The sequence below is a fragment of the Pocillopora verrucosa genome, chromosome 6 (genome assembly GCF_036669915.1).
Source record: "Pocillopora verrucosa isolate sample1 chromosome 6, ASM3666991v2, whole genome shotgun sequence".
NCBI lineage: Eukaryota > Metazoa > Cnidaria > Anthozoa > Scleractinia > Pocilloporidae > Pocillopora > Pocillopora verrucosa.
This window is the reverse complement of record NC_089317.1, coordinates 9,129,177-9,151,445: the sequence shown is the minus strand read 5'-3', so window position 1 is coordinate 9,151,445 and position 22,269 is coordinate 9,129,177. Positions and strand designations below refer to the sequence as shown.

Genomic DNA, 22,269 nt, shown 5'->3' with positions numbered 1-22,269 from the left:
TTATCAATCTTTAGTTACTTACGGACTTTTGCTTTTAATTCGTTACTTGAGGTTTGTCCCTTTATTCTTTACCTTATCCACTGTACATATACACTGGTGTATACTTCTTTAATCAGTGATCAACATCCCCTCCACACGCTCGACGCTGCCATAATATTTTCTAAGTGTCTCGCAAGCTGACACGCGGCGCGTCCGATGAGCTCTTGTCAAAACAACCCATCTCCATCGGATCCGATTGATTCCGTTAGCCGACATTTTCCACCTCCTTCTCTAAGCAAGTCCGTAAGTCTCTTGCGCAATGAAATGTGGCGAGTCCGATGGACTCTTTCCACGGCGACCCGTCTCCATCGGATTCGATGGAGTCCGTTAGCCGACATTTTCCACCTCCTCTTCTACCCTACCTTGCTGTAAATTTTCTAAGACTATCGCGAACTGACACGCGGCGAGTCCGATGAACTCTTGGCACGGCAATCCGTCTCTTGCCACGGCAGCCCGTCTCCATCGGATCTGATGGAGTCTTGCCGTTTGCCTACATGTATTTCCACCCAGTCTGCGACTTTATACTGTGCTGTATATTTAATAAGTCTCTCACGAACTGACCTCCGGTGAGTCTGGTTGTTCATGGCCTTCGTCCATCGCACTCAGTTTGGGTGTATTGGACAACATTTCAAACTGCTGCTGTTTTCCGGGTAGCTTAGGAATATAGCACTGATACACTGTCTTTTCGCAATCTCCACTAATTTCATTCAAACTTGACGAAAACATGGGCAACTTTTTGGTCATAAGTTCATTTCAAACCGATGACCAATCTGGAACTTCAAATGCGCTCGTTCACGATGCAAAACTTGTCCTTTTTTTCCATAACGTAGAGGAATTGTCGGGACCCAAGAGATCCATTAAGATCATTTTTAACTTTACGTGCACCTCGGCCAATGTTATTAACTGGATAACTTGCACTTATTGCAATAAGTTATAAATCGGTGAAACAGGAAGACGACTAGGTTACCGATTCCAAGAATACCTTCCTGACGTAGAAATAAACGACAAGGACACATTCAAATCAGTCGCTAGACACTTTAATCGCCCTCTTCATTCTAAACAGCATATGGCTGTTTGCAGCCTTTCCCTACATCTAGGCAGTTCGTAAAGTCGCAAAACTCTAGAACAAAAATTTATCCTCCAGATCGGCACTCTTGATTCTCACGGTATCAACGAGCGCTTTTCATTCAGCTAATTTGTTCTAGTTTTCTCGTCACCATATTCCCACCAATACCGTAGCTCCATTTTCTACATGGAAAGCCACACACAACTCACGATTCCTCCAATCGCTCTGACGAAGGGCCAACGCTCGAAACGTCAGCCCTTAGTTTCCCTATGGTGGCCAATTTACGTTTTCAACTCAGTTGATAACACTGAATTTCCCTGTTATTCTCTCCCACCGACGCAGCACCACCGTTTCTTTAGAAACTTACCCCCTTAAGTCGATGTGGAACAGTGTTCAAATGAGAAAAACGTCAATATTTAGGAAGCTGTTTTTTTGTGTAATTTCAATCGTGCTTGAAAGAGTAAATTCAAGAAAAGAGAGTGTGAATTCAAGGAAATCTTTTTGCTCACTTTACCCTCACGGGAGTACTGTCTTTATCATAGTCAACCTAGAATTCTTACAGCAATTGGTTCAATTTTACAAAATTTTGAATTTGGGACAATTTATCACTGCTGTTGCTCCTGAACAGATCCACCAGAGTTCAATCCAATCAGTAGAGATGTAGTTGTTGTTGAAGGTGGCCCAAATGCCACATTGGGGTATATCGCAGATAGTGTGCAAAGTTGTTTGTTTGTCTTTAATTCTTTAACAGATCCACCAGAATTCAACAGCTTTAGTAGTGATGTAGTTGTTGTGGAAGGTGACCCAAGTGTTACATTAGAGTGTATCGCAGATGGTGAACCAACACCAAACATCACCTGGACCAAAGTATATGCTCATGGCAGTGACAGTGGTGTACTGGGAACTGGGAATCAGTTTGTCCTCGAAACCAACAGAAATAACAGAGGAAAATATCGTTGTACAGCATATAATGAAATAGGAACTGCACCAAATCGCACAGTGAAAGTAGAAGTTAACTGTAAGTAGATAACTGTATATTGTACCTGTGGCTGGTTTTTATTTTTCATAGAACGTAGGATTGATTGTCATGGTAGGTAAAAATAATGCAAAATAAAACTCTAACATGGAAAAAAAAGTGTAAATCAACCACAAACAAAAAATATAAGTAAAGATTTGCTTTTGTATGAGTGGTATAGTCATGTGGGCACTTTTATTGAAATACGTTGTGATGATGCGAGCAGGGCCTTAAAAAGCCATACAGCTCAGCATAGGCTTTTGTTAGATTCGGGGAGAATAAATGATATTAAAAAAAAGCTGCAAGTCAGAAGTAAAAAAAAAAAAAAAAGAAAAAAGAAAGGAAAGGAGAAGGAATCAGTCGTCTATGGCATTGCACTAGACTAAAAAATGTTTGGCTCTTGCGAGATAATGTACAACGTCACATGCTCTGATACCGATGCATGATCAAATATTGTTGTTTTCCTCTCTTTAGATATACCAGAGAATGTCAAGTTAATGGTGAATGACTCGGTTGTTTGTAAAGGTGATGTTATCAGTATCACCTGCTTAGCAGATGGTAAACCTGCAGTGCATACTTATCAACTATTTGAGAATGAAAGATCAGTTAATGATGGAAACAGCTCAGCTGGGGTATGGATAAGAAAATATTTAAAAGGAGGAGACTTAAGCTACAGATGTGTGGCTAATAACACTGTTGGTACAGCTGAGAAGACTGTAAATGTTACAGTAAAAGGTACCGTGTTAGAAGGTAGTTTTTACCTGTTACAGCCATCAGCCTACATATGGTAAATGAATACTGGTGTAGGGGCTGATGCTTTAATACCATTTTCCCCCGTAATGTTGTGTATTGCGTATTTAACTTCAAGTGTCAACGACACATGAGTATTTTTGTTGGTGAGGTTGTTTTTGATATTGTGTATTAGTTCCACAGGTTCTTGTAGTTTACATTATAATGAAAATATAGTTTAACATCAGCACATGTAGGTGTCACATGTAAGTAAAAAAAGCTCAACACCTGTCCACTTCAGGTGGAGAGCAATCACTGCACTTTACAGTTTTGTCTTATGAAGGCTTTTGTATTCTTACTCTGTTGAAACAACCCTGTTTCTTTAACTGTAAATAGATGACTATCTAGACTCCATCCTATTCAGGGCTCTAATTGAAAAATGGTCGCCAAAAAAAAGGAAAAAATTTGTTCACCCCATTCACATTCCATATTATGCTACATGAAATTCTAGTGAGTCTAATGATACTGTACGTGTGCAACACTTTTATTTGCCAAATTGACAAGTATGCTTGCTGGCCGATTAAGGGAAAGAGAGTGAAGAATGAGAAACGTCTCTCATTCGAAGTGAGCTGAAATATTCATATGTAAAAACTTCCATATTGAAAATAACGTCTCGGATCACTTTAAAGTTCATCACCAAACTTCCAAATGCAAAGTTAATGGTTAGACTTAAATTATGGAACTGTAGGAGAGGAAAAGAGAATTGCACCAACAATCAAGAAATTTTGTTCATGTTCTTCTTTTTCTTTATCTGGTGGTTGCTACTTCTGAGTTCTTGCCGTTCAGTGATCTGGTGCCGAAATTACGGGGCGAGGACGAGGACGAGGCTAAGTGTGAAGTCAACTGTGTAAAGAGTGAAGTGAAGTAGTGGTTAAAATGAGAGAGAAATGGGAGATGATAAGTCCAAGCAATAAAAATTTTTTGGACTGGAAATTTGCCCTCACTTGTTTATAATTTCTCCTTGAACAGCCTTTTGTATTCTTTGGCAGAAGGCTATTTTGATCTGCTTCATTGTTGCAGCTTTCTGGCATAAATCGAAAAGTTCTCCTTTTTTTCCCTTTGCTGTCATTACTTAGCTGAGTGCCTTTCTCACACAAATAATTTTTCACTCTCACACAATGAATTTCGACAAATTTTCTCTCATTTTCACCACTGCGGTACTTAATTATTAACACGGATAAGAGCGACTTCACACTTAGCCTCGTTTCTGCGCGGTAATTTTGGCTCTAGATCACTGAACCGCGAGAACTCGGAAGTGCCCCATTGGTGATTTTTGTTGAAATTTTAGTCCAAAAGATACATTTATTTTCACTCACGATAACTCGGGCGCAGCTTAGGCCCTGTTTTAGTGTTTTTTCTTAATTATATGCCATTTCCTTTATTTGCATGCTATATTCCCATAGCGCACAGCTTTCCCAATCTCAGCGCTTGTACAGTGCTTACTAGAAGTCACATTTTTCTTAGCCAGTATATTTAGCTGGAAGCCAGTACTTACTGAAAACCCTGATGAATGAAAGAGAAATTGAAACATGTCTCAGTCCTGGGAAAAGGTACATGTTATCTCAAAAGTCATAGGCACAAATTTGATATTACATTTACTTTGAATTCATTTCTCTCTTTTTTACTGGATCTAATGATGTACTAGTAAAAGTACTAATCGTGAATCCATAAAGAATAACTTTCTACTTATGAGACGAGCTAAAGCAGTACAATCTCCTTATTTCTTATAGGAATGCTTTTGGGTTATGCAAATGCATTAAGAAAAATGAAAATTTGACGAGTGTCTAGGTTCATAAACATGTAGTTTTACACTTGTAATCTTTTGTTATCTTTTTTTCTGCTCAGTGCCCTCAATAGTTTATCCATTGGAGAACATCACAGTGATTGAGGGTGAAAACAGGACTTTAACCTGTAATGTTTCTGGAGGTCCTGTGCTGACTGTAACATGGACAGAAGTAAGCAGCCGTAGTCAGTCCAGTGGAGTCGTGCGTTATCTTACAAACATCAGCAGGAAAAATGCTGGTGAATACAAATGTGAAGCTACAAATGACTGTAGAAATAGCTCTGCCAGCACTTTCCTCACTGTGCTCTGGAAGTGATTATATTTATTTATTTAATAATGATCCAATAAAAATATGCATTAAGGTCTAGATTGTTTATCTTGTAGCCCACTTTCTACTCTTTGCTAAATGTGAGGTGCTAGATAATAACACTAGATATAGAATTTTTCTTGAAGTGTTCAACTTGATATATCAAAGTCCACACGAGAAGACAAGATTAATTTATATTCATAACCAACCATGCATTATTTTGTTTCTTGTTTTAACATCTCAGTTTGGTTAGCAATCAAAACACTTTGACAAAAAACCTTGGATTGAGAATGCTGAATGCTATTTCAGTCATTTTAACAGCAGACAGAATGGTGCATTAAGGCAAGTGATGTGTTGGCAGCTGATTGGCAATATCAAACATGTAAAAAGTTATTTTAAATTTACACAGTCATATACAGTTACAGCTTTCCTTAGGGCTATAAATCATTTTAAAATCTGCAGATTTATATAATAAAACATTTTGCCCTACAATTTTGGAAAACTCTGATTGACAATTATAATGCAGTGAACTGTGGCATTCCATTTCTGATTTAAATCTTACGGATAAACCAGAAATGTTCAAATTCACAGTAAATAAAATTAATCAGCCGTATGCAAGTGAGATATTGTTTATTAATGGTCTCTTTCTCCTATTCCAGACAAACCAGAGAACGTCCAGTTAATGAGTTCTGCCATGGATCACAAAGCATGTGCGGGAGAAGTCATCAGCTTTAACTGCTCGGCTAATGCTAATCCAGGAGTGACATCATACCAGCTGTTTGAGAATGAAACTGCTATTTTAAACACAAGTGCCTTGGGTATGTGGACCAAGACTTTGGAGAGTGAAGGGGTTTTTGTTTACAAATGTGTGGCCAATAACTCTGTAGGATCAGAATACAGCATGGGTGTTACTGTCACCGTGAATGGTAAGAAAAATAGTCCAAGTTATGTTCGTTTGAGAACAATTTGAAAAACTGCACACATAAAGACAGCATTTGCATGAGTGTACAGACACTCCACTATAAAAATGTTGACACAGGATCCGTGATTGATGAGACTCAACGGCCTTATGGGAAATGTTTGCTCAATGGCATTCCATTATTTATGGCAAGTCTCTGGTGATGATGATTCTTTTCTTTCACGAAAACATTGAGGCTTCTGTAATTTGCTTCACTCAACAATATGTAAATAAGGTTGTCATGTAAATTTTTAACCAAAGAGCTTCTGGGTCTCATCGCTTATTGACAACATTTTTTGGGTATCAACATTTTTGCAATCAAGTGTGTATGTGCATATTCTTATGTTCTTATTTGTAAAAGGCAATCGAGTTGAATAGGACTAAAAGGAAGCTATGATCTATGTGTTTATGGCCGCAAGCTAGTGGCAGGCTGCTATTTACACCTGTCCTCATTTTCACATTTTGCAGTTCCTTCTTCAATTGTCGGTTACCCGAGTCACCTAATCAAATAAATGGGACAGTCTGAAAAAGCTATGACACCAATTAATTGTTTTCATTCACATTAATAGCTTTGGACCAAATAACACAAAAATGACGAATGCCTTAGATGCAATCATTAAATTAGGGAATCTAAAAAAACCATGACACGAATTAAATTGTTGTCATTCCCAATGAGTGCTTTGGACCAAAAAAGGCAAAACTGACGAATCCCTTGGATGCAATCATTCAACCAAATTGTTACAAGGGACCCTAGCAACGGCGATTACACACGTATTTTAGGATGTCGATGTAAATTTGTTTGATAAATGTAAAGTTTGATGAATAGAATAGTTACACAAATATTTATTCATTGGCTAAAGGTTTTGGTACACTATTTAATTTGTATTTGTCCACAGTGCCTTCAAATATCGAATCAATTCAAGATCAGAATGTAACTGAAGGTGACAATTTAACTTTGATATGTACTGCATCTGGAATGCCTCAACCAAAGGTGTCTTGGATTAAGCTTGGTGGTCAGCGTCATAATGGAGATATGTTGGAGGTTACACAAATTAACAGAACTGAAGCTGGTGAATACAAATGTGAAGCCAGTAATGAGTGTGGCAATGCAATAGAGACGGCAACTGTTGATGTGCAGTGTAAGTAATTACTTATAGATTGAATTTACAAATGGTGAATGCTTGTGGGTATTTAAGTTTTGAAACTAAGTCACCAAGCGGTTTTCTTATGAACCCACATGTTAATTATTTGTACTTGACGTGTGTACAAAGATGTAAAGAAAAGTTGATGATGTCCGTGCATGGTTTTGTAAGTCCAACATGTATCAAGTTGGAATTATAGGAAGTTTACATTAAAGTGATATATCAAAGTTCACACAGCAACCAGGTGAACAATCAGAAATGGTTTGATGCTACTCTGGTTTAAAGATACGATGAATGTAACCGAGAAGTTACAATTCGTAGACCCCACGTTTCGACACTCCTGTCTAGTGCCTTTATCAGGGGTGATCTAATCGCTGCAGCAAGAGTTCCTTTGATATGCTCACGAATAAGCTGCCCTGTTTTTTGACGAGGTGTAAATAGGCGTCAAGTAGTAAGCTGCCTTCATCACGATTTAAAGGAGCGTGGCGGAGTTGATGCCAGTTGATTTTTTGCCATAAAAAAAAAAAACAGCTTTGTTTGAGCACACATGCCCAACCAAGCATAAAATTGGGTGGGATAAGTCTAAAATTATCACCACTATCACCATTTGAAACCTGGCATATCAACTCCGCCCACGCTCCTTTAAATCGTTGTACATGTAACTTCTCGGTTACGCTCATTAAATATTTAATCAAATCATGTTAAATTAATGATTGTAATATTTTTGTAAATCTCGTAGATGAACCAAAGAATGTGCGATTTACAACTTCTGTGATCGACTACAAAGCATGTCAGGGTAATACTATCTCCTTTAACTGCTCAGCTGATGCTAAGCCAGCAGTGACGTCATACCACCTGTCGAAGAATAACACTGCTATAGACGTCAGCCTTTCAGGGATGTGGAGCGAAACATTGGCAAGTGTAGGAGTGCTTGTCTACAAATGTGTGGCTAAGAACAGTTTGGGAACAGCAGCTAGTACGGATGTTACTGTTACTGTGAATGGTAAGCCGTGCTCTTTGTATTAAGCCATGACAATGCTCTAGATTTAAAAATACTTGCTGTGAATTTTATGGCTGTAATCTGTTCTTTGAGAAATGTTTCATGCGTCTTCTGGACCTTTTAGATAATTTCTATCTCATTTTCATACTTACTGGACCATTTTTGTAGCTGTGAAAAACAAAAATTAAATTATTATGAAATAGGTTGTTGTTCATCGTGGTAGTTGGATGATATTATAAGTTTGTTCTGTTGTCTCACGACAAAGTCACTTGATTTGGAACGCGACGTTTCGACTGCTTACTGCAAGTCTTCTTCAGGCGATAGTGGTTTGTTGTGATTGGTGCATTTCGATCCGGCTATTGTTTCCCTGTACCAAGGTTTCCTCAGGCGTTCGCTGGTTTTTCGTGCGTCGTTGGTTTAGATGTTTTCTTATTGTGGGCTTCCACAATAAGAAAACATCATTTTTCTAAGGTTGAGTCTCATGTGAATTGCCTGTTTCACTTTCTTTGTGTACCAATGGCTTCCTCGGCTTCTTTTCAAAATACACCCTGCCAGTCTTCTACGAGGAATGCGGTTGCTAGGTACGAAGTTATTTATCTTATCAGGTGTCAGGTTTCAACATTCGCTATAATATCAGCCACGCTCAGATCTAGCATGACCCTGTTATTTGCGCTTATTTTGATACATTCTAGTTTAGTTACGTCACCTAGAGTCCTTTGATCAAATTTTTGCTCATCAAAAAGAATGATTTTTATACATTTTTTTTGAGCCTTTCCAGTGCGTAGGACCAGAGAATGCTAAAATAATATCCCAATTCATTTCAGCTAACAGTATACTGGTTTTCAACAGTGAAGATACATGCACATGATTGAAAACACACCAAGAAATCCCCTGAGGCTGAATATGAGATTGAAAAAGAGAACAGTTTACTTATTAGCTCTACATCTTCTCGTTCTGGATCATGTGACTAAGCAAGTGTGTATTTCCTACATGAAGAACATACATCTAACATCATTGTATCTCTTGTTCTCAACTTTTCATGTTGTCGATCCATCTTAACTACTGCACATCATAGCAAATGAAGTAGGAGAAAGTACATATTCTTAAACCCATTCGTGAGATTCAAAAGACTTGCACATGATGTTAGAGTGACAGTTAGCGTTAAATTCCTATGATGACACGAATTTTGCAATATTTGTAATGCACGAACTGAATCGTTATGATCTTAACTGTGCTTAACTGTGGTTGAACACTGCATCTTTAAGAGTACATCGTACAAGGCAAGGGGCCTATAAAGTTTCAAAAGCATGTTTATTCGTACTCTTTGTATACTAATTAGTAATATTTACTTTGTCTTGTAATTTAGTGCCTTCATCCATACAAGCAATAGATGATAAGAAAGTTATTGAAGGTGATAATGTGACTCTTATTTGTAACGTATCGGGAATGCCTACACCAATGGTGTCTTGGATGACACCTGATAGTCAACGTGTTAGTGGATACAGGTTAGAGGTTACAACAAACCCTATCAGGAAAGCATGGATGGCAACATAATAATCAGGTCCTAGTTGGCTTGTTAGCTCAGTTGGTAAAGCAATGCACTGGTATCGCAGAGGCCATGGGTTCAAATCCCGTACAGGCCTTATTTCCTTATTGCTCAAGTAGCGTTCATTACTGCGAAGATCGCTTTCATATTTACGAAATCATTACTGCTTGTCTCATAATATACTCACTTTCGGCGCAAATTGCGACATTTTGAGTGCATCCTGCCAGTCTTTTTCAGGGAGTAAGGAAAGTTGCCTTGGTACCAAATTATTCACCTTACCAAGATTCATGCTCTTACTGCATTACTCATAACATTACTCAAGCGTTGGTCCGGAAAGAGACGCTGTTATTTGTGCTTTGCTGTCTTAATTGTTTAAAGGAATGAAAATAAACTTAAGACTTATTTCCATAATTGGTTGACAAACAAATCTAATTTTACGTTATTTATCTTTACAGTGCCTTCATCCTTACAAGTGATAGATGATAAGAAAGTCTTTGAAGGTGACAATGTGACCCTGTTGTGTCGTGTATCTGGAATGCCTTCCCCAGTGGTGTCTTGGATGACACCTAATGGTCAGCGTCGCAGTGGTTACATGTTGGAAGTTAAAAGCATTAACAGAAGTCAAGCTGGTGAATACAAATGTGAAGCCATCAATGAGTGTGGTAATGCAACAAAGACAGCAAGCATTCTCGTCCAATTCAAGTTGCCCGGTACACGTATCCTTACTAGCCTACCTTCCTAATTTAATACCATGTCAATGAATGTGAATTCGAAATCATCATTTCCCCCGTCCCTTTTTATTCATGACTGTCAATTTTTCTTCCTTGTAACGAGTCTTCGTTATGCGAAAGCAACTCAATTTATAGGTGATTTTGTAAACAACGCCCCCCCCCCCCCCCCGTTGCACGTAAAACTTTCAACCTTCTCGTCTGACTAGGAGTAAAACAGTCGTGACGTCGCGATCAATACTCGATTGATTGGCGCGACATTTACATCGCGAGCCACGATTGATAACAACATTTTATATAATAAAATACTGCTCAGCCCATTGACAGGAATTCCCTTTCCTTACCTCGGTGATATGATATCACTAAAATATAACTTTTAAATAGTTCTGTTGCAAATAGAACTTTTAGTTCTGTTGCAATTATTGTTTCCAAGTTTCTAATTTCAAGTGACAAGTAAAAAACACAATACAGTTTTTAAAGCTGGGATTTTGAGCCGTGAAACGCTTCTCTAAAAAAAAAAAAATAAATAAATAAATGAAAACATCATCAAAAAGGAAATATTTATCCACTAGTAAATGTACACCATGGTTTGAGAAGTTATGAGATTAAGTTTTTGTCTTTCCCGTTGAAAACATTAGCAGAACTTTCATTCATCCAATAATGTCTTTTGACTTTTGTGCGTGCAGGAAACCCTTGCCTCGTAGAGTGCACCAATGGACAAGCTTGCAGAGAATTTGGAAAACACTTTTGCCTCTGTCCAAAGGGGAAAAAAGGAAAAGATTGCAAAGAAAATGGTAAGTTGAGCGAATAACGACGAATATTTTTACTCATTGGTTAACGAGGCGTCAATGAATTGAGACTCGAGGATGTGGAAAAGGAGGAGAACTGTTAGAATGCCCCAAATAATCCAGGAATGTGAGTACGCTAGTTCCTTATTATTACCCGATAGGTCAGGATTTTACTGAGTATAAAATACCAGAAACCTAATTATCAGTGTGGTATGAGGGAGCCACTCTTTCTTTGTTACAATTTCGCTGCTTTGCTTGATAGTTGGTAATAAATGTTAATATGTTGCGAGGTACATCCTCAGGCTAATCAAGTTTTCACTTTCGCTTCATTTTTCTACAATAGACACAGTGGCAACTGTTATCATGATCAGCCTTAAAATTAACAATAAAAAGTGGAGAGAAGAACTTACAGACTTATCTGACTTAGATACACAACTGTTTGTTGGAACAATCACACGTTCGGTAAGTCATTGGTGTTATAATTTTTAGAGGGCTTACTACATAATCAAGTTAAAAGTCAATAAGAAATCAAATATTTTCTATCCTACAATATACTCATAGCCGTAGTATCCTAATTAGTCAGGATTTTCTCCTTTAAATCGTGCAAACAGAAGGAACAGAAGGAAGAAAGTTATCCTAGTCCCCTTTGCTTTGTATAGAAAAGATTTCGTTAATCCAATTGATCTTAATATTACCAGGGAAATAAAACTCGTTTTCTATTCAAGTACGTATACGTATATATAAAGTAAGGAGTCTCGTACGTACAGAATGAAAAACATTTTCCTATTACTAAATTGTAATTTACAAGTCAAAACATTCCTGTGTACTTTTGTATGCTAAGGGGCTTATCTTTACTGTCAGGTGTGATAGATAATCATCGTTTCTCTGCTATACTGGCTTATGATTTGAATGTCGTTGCTTTTTAGGTGGGTGAAGAATTCAAAGGTTCCGGCGTCAGAGAAATTAATGTAATACACCTGAGGTATCATCATTCATCGATGACAAAATCTACTTACTCTCCTTTGATTTCAAAATTCTCTGTTTCTGTTTGAGATACTCCTCAGTAGGAGTAGGAGTATCTTAAACAGAAACATTAAGAATGCTTTAAAAAGCATTGCATTTGAAAAAGCTTGAATTCACTTTTCTTATCTTTTTATAGAGAGGGAAGTGTTATCGCAGACATATCGCTCACATTTGAGAAGCCTGTTGGAGAAAGTGAAGTAGAATCATTGCTTCTAGATGCATTTAACAATGGAAGCCTTGGTAACCTAAAAGTAGATACTTTTTCCGTAGGATCAACTATCCCAGGTGTGTATAAAAATTTCTATGATGGTAATTTCGAGTGCACCTAATGAAGATTGGGTCTGTGACCTGCGAATTTGTACTACAGATACATTACCACTGTGGTGGTAACTACAGGAAGCTATGCTTTTGACTTTAAGCTCGTGTGACAAACAACTTTGTGATGTTCTTGAAAAGTGGGTGTGCACCGTAAAGTATTTTTTGATTACAAGGCCAAAGCAAACTTCAGCGACATTTTATAAGTTCCTTAACTGTTATAGATTGCAGATACATGTGCATAACTGTGTTTAAATCAGTTTTACTCTAGGTAATTCAAGTAATTTAACTTAACAGCTAAGTAAGCATTGCTTCTCTGAAATGTATTCATTGATTTAAGATTCAGTGACTGTTCCTGGTCCAGTTCCTTCTGAACCAGCAAAAGTGAATAAGGATGTTATTTATGGCTCAGTTATTGGGGTCCTCGCGTTGATTCTCGCTGTTATTATCATTTCCACTGCCTGGAAAAGGCGACAACGTAAGTTGAGTTAATTACTATACCCGCAGTTGGTAAGTGCCCTGATTCGAGATGCTAGTAACCGAGATTTATGATTTTGTGGACGATTGACAAAGAGAGATTCAAATGAAGAACAGAATGGAAACTGAGAAAGAGAAAGAAAAGGAAAAACAGCAATTAGTTGGACAAGTTGCAGTATAGTATAATCATCTCGCAAAGTCTTTCAATTCATGACACCAACCAGCAGCGTTACGCTTACTTTCGTTCAATATATTATATTACTATAACTGACTGGAAATACAAGTGAAGAGGCTAAAAATACGTGAAGCATAATTGGTGAGGACTTCTGAATATTAAAAAAATAAATGTAGCTGTTTTCTCTTTATCTGATATTATTTCTTTCCTTCTTTCCACACTCAGGTGAGAAAGATGATCGGTAAGATGTCATTACTATTAAAAGTTAATAAAGCATCCGTAGAGCCGATTGGTAGAAAGCAGGCTTTGGTCGTATTTATAGCTGTGTGAAGTTTCTGTCGTTAGGAGAAGTTTGTTTGGTGCCATATAGTTAAATAAAAACGCAGCAGTGAGAGAAAAAAAACTGAGTGAAGCAGATTTGATGTTGATACGTTGCATTAGAAACCAACATGTGTCAGTTGGCATGTTTCAAAAACAAAAAACAAAAAAGCAAAGAAATATTTTGTTTGTGAGGTTTTGTCATTTTCCTAGAAACTACTTTTATAGTGTTTTATTTTTCTTTTAGACTTGATACAGGCATTAAGGAGTCACGTGAGCCTTACGTTGTAAGTATGGAGTGCACTTTGTTCAAATAACCTACTCTGCGATGATCCGCAAATATCTGTTTGGCCTCTAAATGCTTAAAGATAAAGCAGAGCACGTATACCTACAATTTTTTCTAGGCCCTAGGGACCTCAATATCGTGAGGCAGTTCAATAAAAATGGCGACACATAAGAAGTAACAAAAGGAAGATGAATTTATAGCAGTCTATCATATACTACACAGAGTAAATTTGGACTTAAAGTATTATTAAAGTGCGCTTTGCCAACCTTTTACTACTATTCTAAGAAATTGCTGTTGTATTTGCGAGTCAAATCTTCTTAGTACTGATTTTCAAGTGCTCACGGAAGGAGGTTAAGTCTGGTGGATGATATCATAGTATCTAAGAATTCTCCAAAATTTTATCCGATTGTCATAACAGAGGTTACAGTTGTGTGTGACTTTTATTATTTTGGTCGTAAAACGAGTGAATTTGAATGAAAATACCTACCGTGGACTGGATAATGCTCTCATTAAATTTTGCATTAGACTTCCTCAAGAATTACGATTTACCTCTTCCTTGCTCGTTACCAATCCGTATGGGAACAAAACAGGTCAGACTAAGAGTGAATCTCTTTTCGCTGGAAAATAGAACGAGGGATTTGAATTGGAAAGTAGAAGTGGGAACCTTAGCACCGTGGTGCATCATGGTCCTGGACATTACATGGACCTGAATGAAGTTAGATCACTGAATGAACCTGCCACGGACCCAGCGCGATGTTATTTAGAAATAAACGAATATGCTCCCCTGCATCCAGGAACGCGCTCATGGGAAGTGGAAAGAGAAAATTTAACGATTGAAAAGGTCATCGGAAAAGGTGCCTTTGGTCAAGTCGCTCAGGGAAAAGCTTCAAACCTTGGAGGAAGAGAGGAGACAATGACAGTTGCCATAAAAATGCTGAAAGGTACTCTATTCATTGTCGTAAAAGCGTTTTTGTCAGGATAAGGCTTAACTGTTACTGAACAGTCGTCCTTTGCTTTAGGTAACGCCACAGACACAGAGAGGAAGGATTTGCTGTCAGAGCTTGAAGTCATGAAGAAACTCAAGCCTCATCCTCACGTTATCAGGCTGCTGGGATGCGTCACTGAATCAGGTACAGAAAATAAATTCGACAACTAAAGTAATAATTTTAATTTAATGCCCAATCTTTAACTGAATTCATATTTCTTTCTCTCTCACTACATGTAGTCTCGTCATTGCTGATCCTAACAGCATTAACAAAGGGCGTTTGTTACATATGTACCTGGTGAAAGATTGTTATTACTATCTTTTTATCGCTACGAGCTCCCTTTAATTCATTTTACTTAATTTTATCGATCGGTTTACTGCAGATCCTTGTTTGAAATTTGAATAGCCTCGACACTATTACAAATTATTTCCGTTTTCCATCGCTGTATTTACCATTGTTAAGTGATAATGTGCTCTGTTTTCTTGAAAAAAACATCTTTTTAGATCCTTTGCTTGTACTTATCGAGTATGTCCCCTATGGAGATCTCCTGGGCTATTTGAGAAAGAGCCGACAATTGGAAGATAACTACTTCAAGGACCCGGATATTAAGCCACAGACCAGTTTGACTTCCCAGCAGCTTATGAAGTTTTCCTGGCAAGTGGCTGATGGTATGCATTATTTGTCGTCTAAAAATGTAAGTCGATTTCAGTGTACGAATAACTTTGTTATCTCGGCGGCAGTCGATGTAAGGAATACTTTACTCATTTCAATTTTAATTAACATTTTCATGTGGATAAAATACATTTGGATGCAATTGACTAAAGTACGAACTTTTTTAAATACTTTGGGGAATCTTTTCTATGTGGTTTAGTTACGACGGTAATACAGCTTTCTGTTTGAAATGATCAAAAGCGTCGATTGCGTCAGTCACCTCTGTCTCATTGCAAACAAGAAAGTTTTATCTTCAAACGCTTTTCAGTAGCGCAAACTCAGTCACTGTTTGTAAAACAAAAAGATTTTCAAGAAAAAATAAAAATTAATAAAAAATAATAAAAGAATAAAATTTCAAGTTTATTTTTTCAAAACAAAGTGTTTTTCGTGGAAGAAACAAGTCTCGCATCTCAAAACGGCCCCTGTCCACTTAGGCTTAAAATCAATGATCAGAAGAGGATGGACATGATATTCCGTGGGACGCTTTTTAATTATTCTTTAATGTTTTATATAATGTTCGACAGATTATTCACCGCGACCTTGCAGCCCGGAACGTCTTGGTTGGAGAGCGAGAACGATGTAAGGTAACCGATTTTGGAATGGCAAGAGACGTATGCCAGGAAAACATCTACGAAAGGAAATCAAAGGTTTCTGGTTTCAATATCTCGATATGTTACATGTTTGGCTAATATCGTTATATATCAGTATTGATATATGCTATCTCAACCTCTTGTCACTTTGTTTCCCAATAATTTTTCACAGTACATCATCGCCAGAAAGTCTGCGCGTATAAACAAAATGAAGATTCATTGCTCTTCCTCTTCAACATTTCCTTTCAACATGTTTTAATAGGGAAGACTGCCGGTGAAATGGACAGCTTGTGAAGCGCTGTTATACGGACGATATACGACGAAAAGTGATGTGTAAGTGGATCTAATAAGCTGATAAACAGTGTTGAAGAATGAAAAAAAAAAAAAAAACAATTCCAAATCTAAACATCTTCGGCCTATAATATAGTTATACCTTATTTGTGAACTTTCAATGAAGCTTGGTGGCATTTTCTTTACTCAGATGGAGTTTTGGAATTGTCCTTTACGAAATCTTCACCATAGGTATGTCAGATAATTGTGTTTCAGTGTATTTTAGATGGATGACGCACTTTTTGATCGATTCGCTGTCTTCATGTTTAACCTCTCGTTTTAGGTGGCTCTCCTTATCCAAAGATTCCCGGAAGAAAAATGGCAGATTTACTGACTCAAGGTTATAGGATGCCTAAACCACGGCATGTGGACGAAACCCTGTAAGGCCATGGATGTATTCATTTATTTAATTATTCATGAACTTAATATGTAAGGTTTCGAATTTTTTTCATTACCTCGATAGCTGTTTCGAAATGAGAATGGTATTCCAGACCTAAAAAAAACAGCTATCAATTTATTGACCACTACGTTCTTCAACTTCTTAAACGTAAGGGATCCCAACTTTCGTACTTATGTAGCTGCGCAGGATATACTGTGAAGTACTTTTTAAATATCGTAAGACCATAGAACAATTTTTTTTCTCTATTCTAGTTACAAGATAATGCAAGCCTGCTGGCAAGAGAATCCTGATGATCGCCCAATGTTTGAGAATCTGAGGAACGATTTGAAGGAAATGGAAAATCAACATCAGGTGAAATATTTACATCATAAATTCAAACAAGGCTTAGTCACCGTTTGATGTAGAAGTTATTTAATCGATTTTCTTTTCATCTTTTTCCTTGCAGAGGCTCATCAACATGAAACATTATGACAACATTCTTTACGCAGGCATGGATTAAGCTCTTGTTCAAGAATTGTGGAAAGAACTCTTATCACCATAGGCGGAAACAGTTTCTCCCACGTACGCTTCGAAAATAGACTAGTTGTGTCCTAGTGCTAATTCAAGTCCCCTTAACTATGAAGCTAACAACAAAAAAAAAGTACCCTACTCATAAAGTCGTAGTAAAGCAGCCAGTTGTTGCCAACATGTACTTTAATTGCTATTGGGTATGGAAGTCAAGGTGAACAATTACCTATTTTAATGATAAATAGTCAATGGCTATCACATAGATTCAATGAGGATAACTGCGCACTTTAAGCGGTATTCAGCCTACGTCGTTGAATGTTATACGCAACAATTACCTATTTTAATGATAAATAGTCAATGGTTATCACAAAGATTCAATGAGGATAACTGCGCACTTTAAGCGGTATTCAGCCTACGTCGTTGAATGTTATACGCAACAATGAGGTTTTTGTTAAATGTTTTTGCTGATAAACCTTACAAGCTTTAGCTGAAGAAATGCTGGACAAATTGCTTTTGTAATAAAAACTGCAACCACAAGCGAGCAGTGTGCATTTTTCAGTAGAATACGTTTTTTGGATGCTCTTTCTTGTACCATGTCGAGAGCTTCGTGAAATCGAAGAAGGGTTCAGAATGAATTTCCACGATCTTACCCGACGAACGCTGGCATAGTGAATGTCGTTTTACATCGATGTTGTAGAAGTCGCTGAATTTTCGGGGATCCTCGCACTCTTTTGTATAATAATTCCCGATATCCGTCATGCCAGATGTCGGGATTCACGATTGTCAGGGACATGGGTGGCGCTATTTTGAAGCAACCGGGCCGATGGCCAACATTGCCATGATTCAGCAACATAGTGATCTTCGCAGAATGCAACACAAGGCTTTGATAATCTCCAATATCAGACGTGCCAGATTTTGGGGATTCACAAAAGTCAGGGAATTAGTTAATGATTTCCACTAAGTCTGCAGCTTAATCGCATATTGAATAACTCGGTTTAGGGTTTCTGTTCTGGCAATGATGAGTGTGAGCGTGGTGAGTGTAGCATTAAAACATTTTCTGCATTTCGTCTTGCCTCCTCTTCAAATTCCTCCAATTCCCTCATCTACATGGAGATATTTGAGGAGGGGACGTTGCAATTGACCAGGAATCCATTTCCTCTATGGTATAGATATATGAATGATAAGTTCACAATACCACACGAACCAACAAAGGTAAATAAGCATGTTACTTACGGCTTTACCACCTCTTAGGTGAGAGAGTTGATCGGTAAGATGACTTTTAAATAAGAGGTGTAATATATAAGAGAATATATGCATCCCATTTGTTTAAACCAGAATTTCTTCATGTTTACAGTTGTCTCAAAATCTTCTTACTTTAGAGAATTTTATGATATGCCGGTCAGCCATTTCCTAATAATAAGATCGTGGTCTTGAGTGTAGCAGGTTCGATCTTGTGAAGATGCAAGAGTAATCAATGTATATTACATCGTAGTTTTCACAAAAAGTAAGATTTGTGTCCAGTGAATATCGACCCCTATGACGATTGATTGTACCTATGTTGTCGTTCAATTCTTTAAGATTCAATAGAGCTAAAGAATCAGGTTAGCCTGAAATGGATTACATTTATTTCAGACACTCTGCTCTGTTATAATCACATGTAGTGAATACCCGTTTGGCAATCGGTGTCGATGTCAATGGGTAGCACGGACGCGAGTCAGTTTTATAAAAATGGTGATTCATATGAAATAACTAGTTACAGTAGTTTATCATATGTCATGCAGAAAATATTTGGGTTTAAAGGTTCAAGTCCACTGTGGGTATCCACTCAAATCACCATTAATGGCGATTTGACATTTTTGTTATGTGTAGCCTGTGGTATGACACTTACATTAAATGACAGCTAAGATATGGTATTATATTGCGAAAAGGGAAATGGACTAAGAAGTTTTGTTTAGCCTCTCAGTTACGGAATGTTAACCGTTAAATGAAAATTTAAAAATTAAACGAGACTTACCTGTAAGTTGAAGTTTGATTGTGATTCTACCGAGTTACAGGGTGCTGAGAGATTACATGAGATAGCAAGCGCATGTGCCGATCAGGTTTTTTAGAGACTGAATGTACGTGTTACCCAATAGCACAGGGGTGGGTAGGGAAATTAGGCGTGTTTTGTTTGATCGGAAAGTTCTTGGTTCCAGTCACTCAAACTGACGTCTAAGACTGAGCGGAGCTCTGATAAACTCTATGTGGTAGTTGCGTTTGCTAATTGTAATGGTTCGTCCATTCTAACTGCTGAATAAAGCTGTATTTTTGGAAAAAATCCTCGTACACAGCAATAAAAAGCCAACCCGATCGGCGACAAACGTTGCACTAATCGGCGCATGCGCTTGCTATCTCATGGAATCTCAGCATTGTCAGCATGGTAACGAGGTAGAATCGTCACTGGTGGCGATTTGACTTTCAGTGTTGGCAAGTTTTGTGGTGGCGAGTTTTTTGTGGACGCGAATTGACCATATACCCCGCTATGCAGGCCGTTCACGACTATTGCCATCCAGATTTCACTGGGTCGTATTCACAAGTCAGATCATCTTGATACTGATTCGCAATTGCCTGATTTTAATCATGAAGAAACTCAAGCTCCATCTCCGCGTCATTCGATTGCTGGGATACGTCACTAAATCAGGCGCTGATTTATAATTATGAAACTGCTTCATTAATATGTGGTTGTGTGTGCATTGATTGTAGAGAGAGTTTACCTCAAAAATGCTATTGTAGCTGGAAACAAATGCAAATGCATAATTCATAAAGGGTCTCGCCTATCTTTCTAGGTAGCTCTCCTCATCCAAAGATCGAAGGAAAAAAAATGGTAGGATTACAGGATGCCTAAAGCTCTGCACGTTAGCATTGCCCTATAAAGCTATCAATCCTTTTATCTTTATTTTATGACCTGCATTACGAAGTTTTCTATGTATGTTTCTTTAAATCGATTCTCTGATGAGGATAGTATTTCCTACGTTGATAACACATATCATTCTATTGAGCACCGTTTATTTTTTTTAGCTTTACTAGAGTAATGGTTCCATCAATCACTTACCTGTGATTGATACTATTTGTCACCAAGTCCGAGTGCTTTGGCGCACTTTCCCCACCTTTTCTGCTTATGTAGCTTTGAAGAATATATTTTTTAAGGACCTTTGAAATTACTAACACCGAAACGGAAAGTTTCATGTTTGCAGTAACAAGATAATGCACGATTGCTTGCAAGAGAATCCTGCTTATCTTCCGGCCAACCTTTGGCAAAATTTAAAGAATGATTCGAAGGAAATGAAAAGGCTTGATCATCTTTTCATATAAGATCACTTTACATTATCGTTAATCAATTTGCCTTTTTTTTGTCATTCGCAGAGACTCGTCCACACGCAACATTATGACAATCCACTCCATGAGAATATAAATTGAATTTTAGTTTAAAAATTGTGGAAACTAGTCTTATCGCCATAGGAAAATACTGTTTTTCCTACATACTCCTTGATAATGAACAATTAAAAACTAGATGTACACTAAGGCTGGAACACGTTCCTCTGAATATGCAGCTAACAACTAAGGGAAGCAAGTAGTTGTTGCTAACATGTAGTTAAATTGATATTTGGTAGTATGAAAGTCAAAATGGAAAATAACTTAGCTTATGAGGAACACTGATCAATATAAAGCAAGTCAAATATTCAAAGCCTTTGATTATTAATTCAGTTGCAGAGAGTGTCAGCCTATTCCCATGGGAAGTAGAATCCAACGAAAGTCCTACTTTTTTTGGCGAATGCAGACCCTAAATATAATTATAATAAAGTTCGGATTTAACACGCGCTGTCATTGGTTGAAAGAGCGTGCTCTATGAGAGTATAGAGCATAGAACTGAGCTAAAGCTGTCACGCCATCTGCCAAATTGTACTAAGATAGACCTTTTCCGGGACTTCTTTTTAGCTTTTTTCCGATATTGAAAGTGAAATTTCGGAACAAGCGAGCCGGCAAGTAGCCACAGAAGAACCAAACAAAGGTTTGTTAACATACCAGGCGTCGTAATTTACGTTATTAAAACGTGAGCAGATACAAAAATCCTCAAAGGAAAAACAAAATGGACATTCCGAGTTTTAAAGATTTTCACGCTCGGTTAGATTGCAAGCTTACGTACGGTAGTAAAAATCAAACACAGCTAACACTCGTATAGTATATAAAGTTCAGTGTTCAAACACAAAACAGAACAAAACAGAAATGATGAAAAATATAACCAAACTGGTATAACTGTTAAAAATTCATACTAATCATGATGGTGTCTTAGCGAATATGATCGTGCTGAAGTCCATCGCGACTCGTTCATCATGGCGATCTCCGTTCATCAAAGTAAAGCAAGCCTCAGAAACATCGGCCGCCCTTCGAGTGAAAAAAAATATACATATATAGGAAGTCTGTGTACTTATTTGTCAGTTTTACAGCGCTCGATACGTAGAAGTAGAGCACGATATATATTGCGATTGGGGAAAGATACAGAGAGAGACTATGCTTTCATCTTTACAAGCCTGTTTCATAATTACTCACTCATCTGATGAGTGAATAATTACGAAACAGGCTTGTAGGGATGAAAGTATAGTCCCTCTGTTTTTTTTCCCTATCACAATATATATATATATACTTAACAGTTAGTTGCTGGTTAACAGCTAATTATTAATTCCTAATAAGTTTTGAACACTTTGACAATGTGCTGCTGACACGACGCTGAGCATTAACCGTGGGCTCATAGCGAGATTTGCAAACCGTGGGATGCGCATGCATTATTGTTTGTGTAACAAAAATAGTTACTACATATGCTCAAGTAAATTTGACTGAAACTAGAGACAGTGTGCGTTCTCGAATTTTGTGGAATTTTTTTCTGGTATACGTCTTTCGATGTGTAACTGGAACGGGGACAAAGAGTTTTATTCACTTTTATGTGTTACCCTTG

General features: G+C 37.6%; 2 protein-coding genes across 2 annotated transcripts; both read left to right on the top strand.

The window, feature by feature from the left end:
• The first annotated feature begins 298 nt into the window (after positions 1 to 298).
• LOC136281848 (limbic system-associated membrane protein-like) lies at positions 299 to 2,911 on the top strand. Its single transcript, XM_066168885.1, has 3 exons — positions 299 to 365; positions 1,734 to 2,123; positions 2,595 to 2,911. Exons 1-3 carry the CDS (start codon positions 299 to 301, stop codon positions 2,909 to 2,911), a joined length of 774 nt encoding a protein of 257 aa, XP_066024982.1.
• Positions 2,912 to 4,839: 1,928 nt separating this feature from the next.
• LOC136282020 (fibroblast growth factor receptor 4-like) lies at positions 4,840 to 17,764 on the top strand. Its single transcript, XM_066169152.1, has 22 exons — positions 4,840 to 4,864; positions 5,659 to 5,925; positions 6,854 to 7,096; positions 7,839 to 8,102; positions 9,466 to 9,510; positions 10,101 to 10,355; positions 11,060 to 11,167; positions 11,505 to 11,623; positions 12,088 to 12,143; positions 12,321 to 12,469; positions 12,840 to 12,977; positions 13,377 to 13,392; positions 13,717 to 13,756; positions 14,384 to 14,696; positions 14,775 to 14,885; positions 15,245 to 15,435; positions 15,977 to 16,099; positions 16,305 to 16,375; positions 16,524 to 16,564; positions 16,656 to 16,752; positions 17,024 to 17,123; positions 17,218 to 17,764. The coding sequence occupies exons 1-22, from the start codon at positions 4,855 to 4,857 to the stop codon at positions 17,269 to 17,271; spliced, it is 2,811 nt and encodes a 936-aa protein (XP_066025249.1). The 5' UTR covers positions 4,840 to 4,854; the 3' UTR covers positions 17,272 to 17,764.
• Positions 17,765 to 22,269: the final 4,505 nt, after the last annotated feature.

Excerpts from the sequence above, each read along its gene's own strand:
- LOC136281848 (XM_066168885.1), top strand. The coding sequence starts at position 299 with ATGAAATGTGGCGAGTCCGATGGACTCTTTCCACGGCGACCCGTCTCC. Across the intron at positions 366-1,733 it reads CATCGGATTCGATGGAGTCC|ATCCACCAGAGTTCAATCCA; the intron begins GTTAGCCGACAT and ends GCTCCTGAACAG. Across the intron at positions 2,124-2,594 it reads AGTGAAAGTAGAAGTTAACT|ATATACCAGAGAATGTCAAG; the intron begins GTAAGTAGATAA and ends TCCTCTCTTTAG.
- LOC136282020 (XM_066169152.1), top strand. Across the intron at positions 14,886-15,244 it reads GGGATGCGTCACTGAATCAG|ATCCTTTGCTTGTACTTATC; the intron begins GTACAGAAAATA and ends ACATCTTTTTAG. Across the intron at positions 16,376-16,523 it reads TATACGACGAAAAGTGATGT|ATGGAGTTTTGGAATTGTCC; the intron begins GTAAGTGGATCT and ends TTCTTTACTCAG.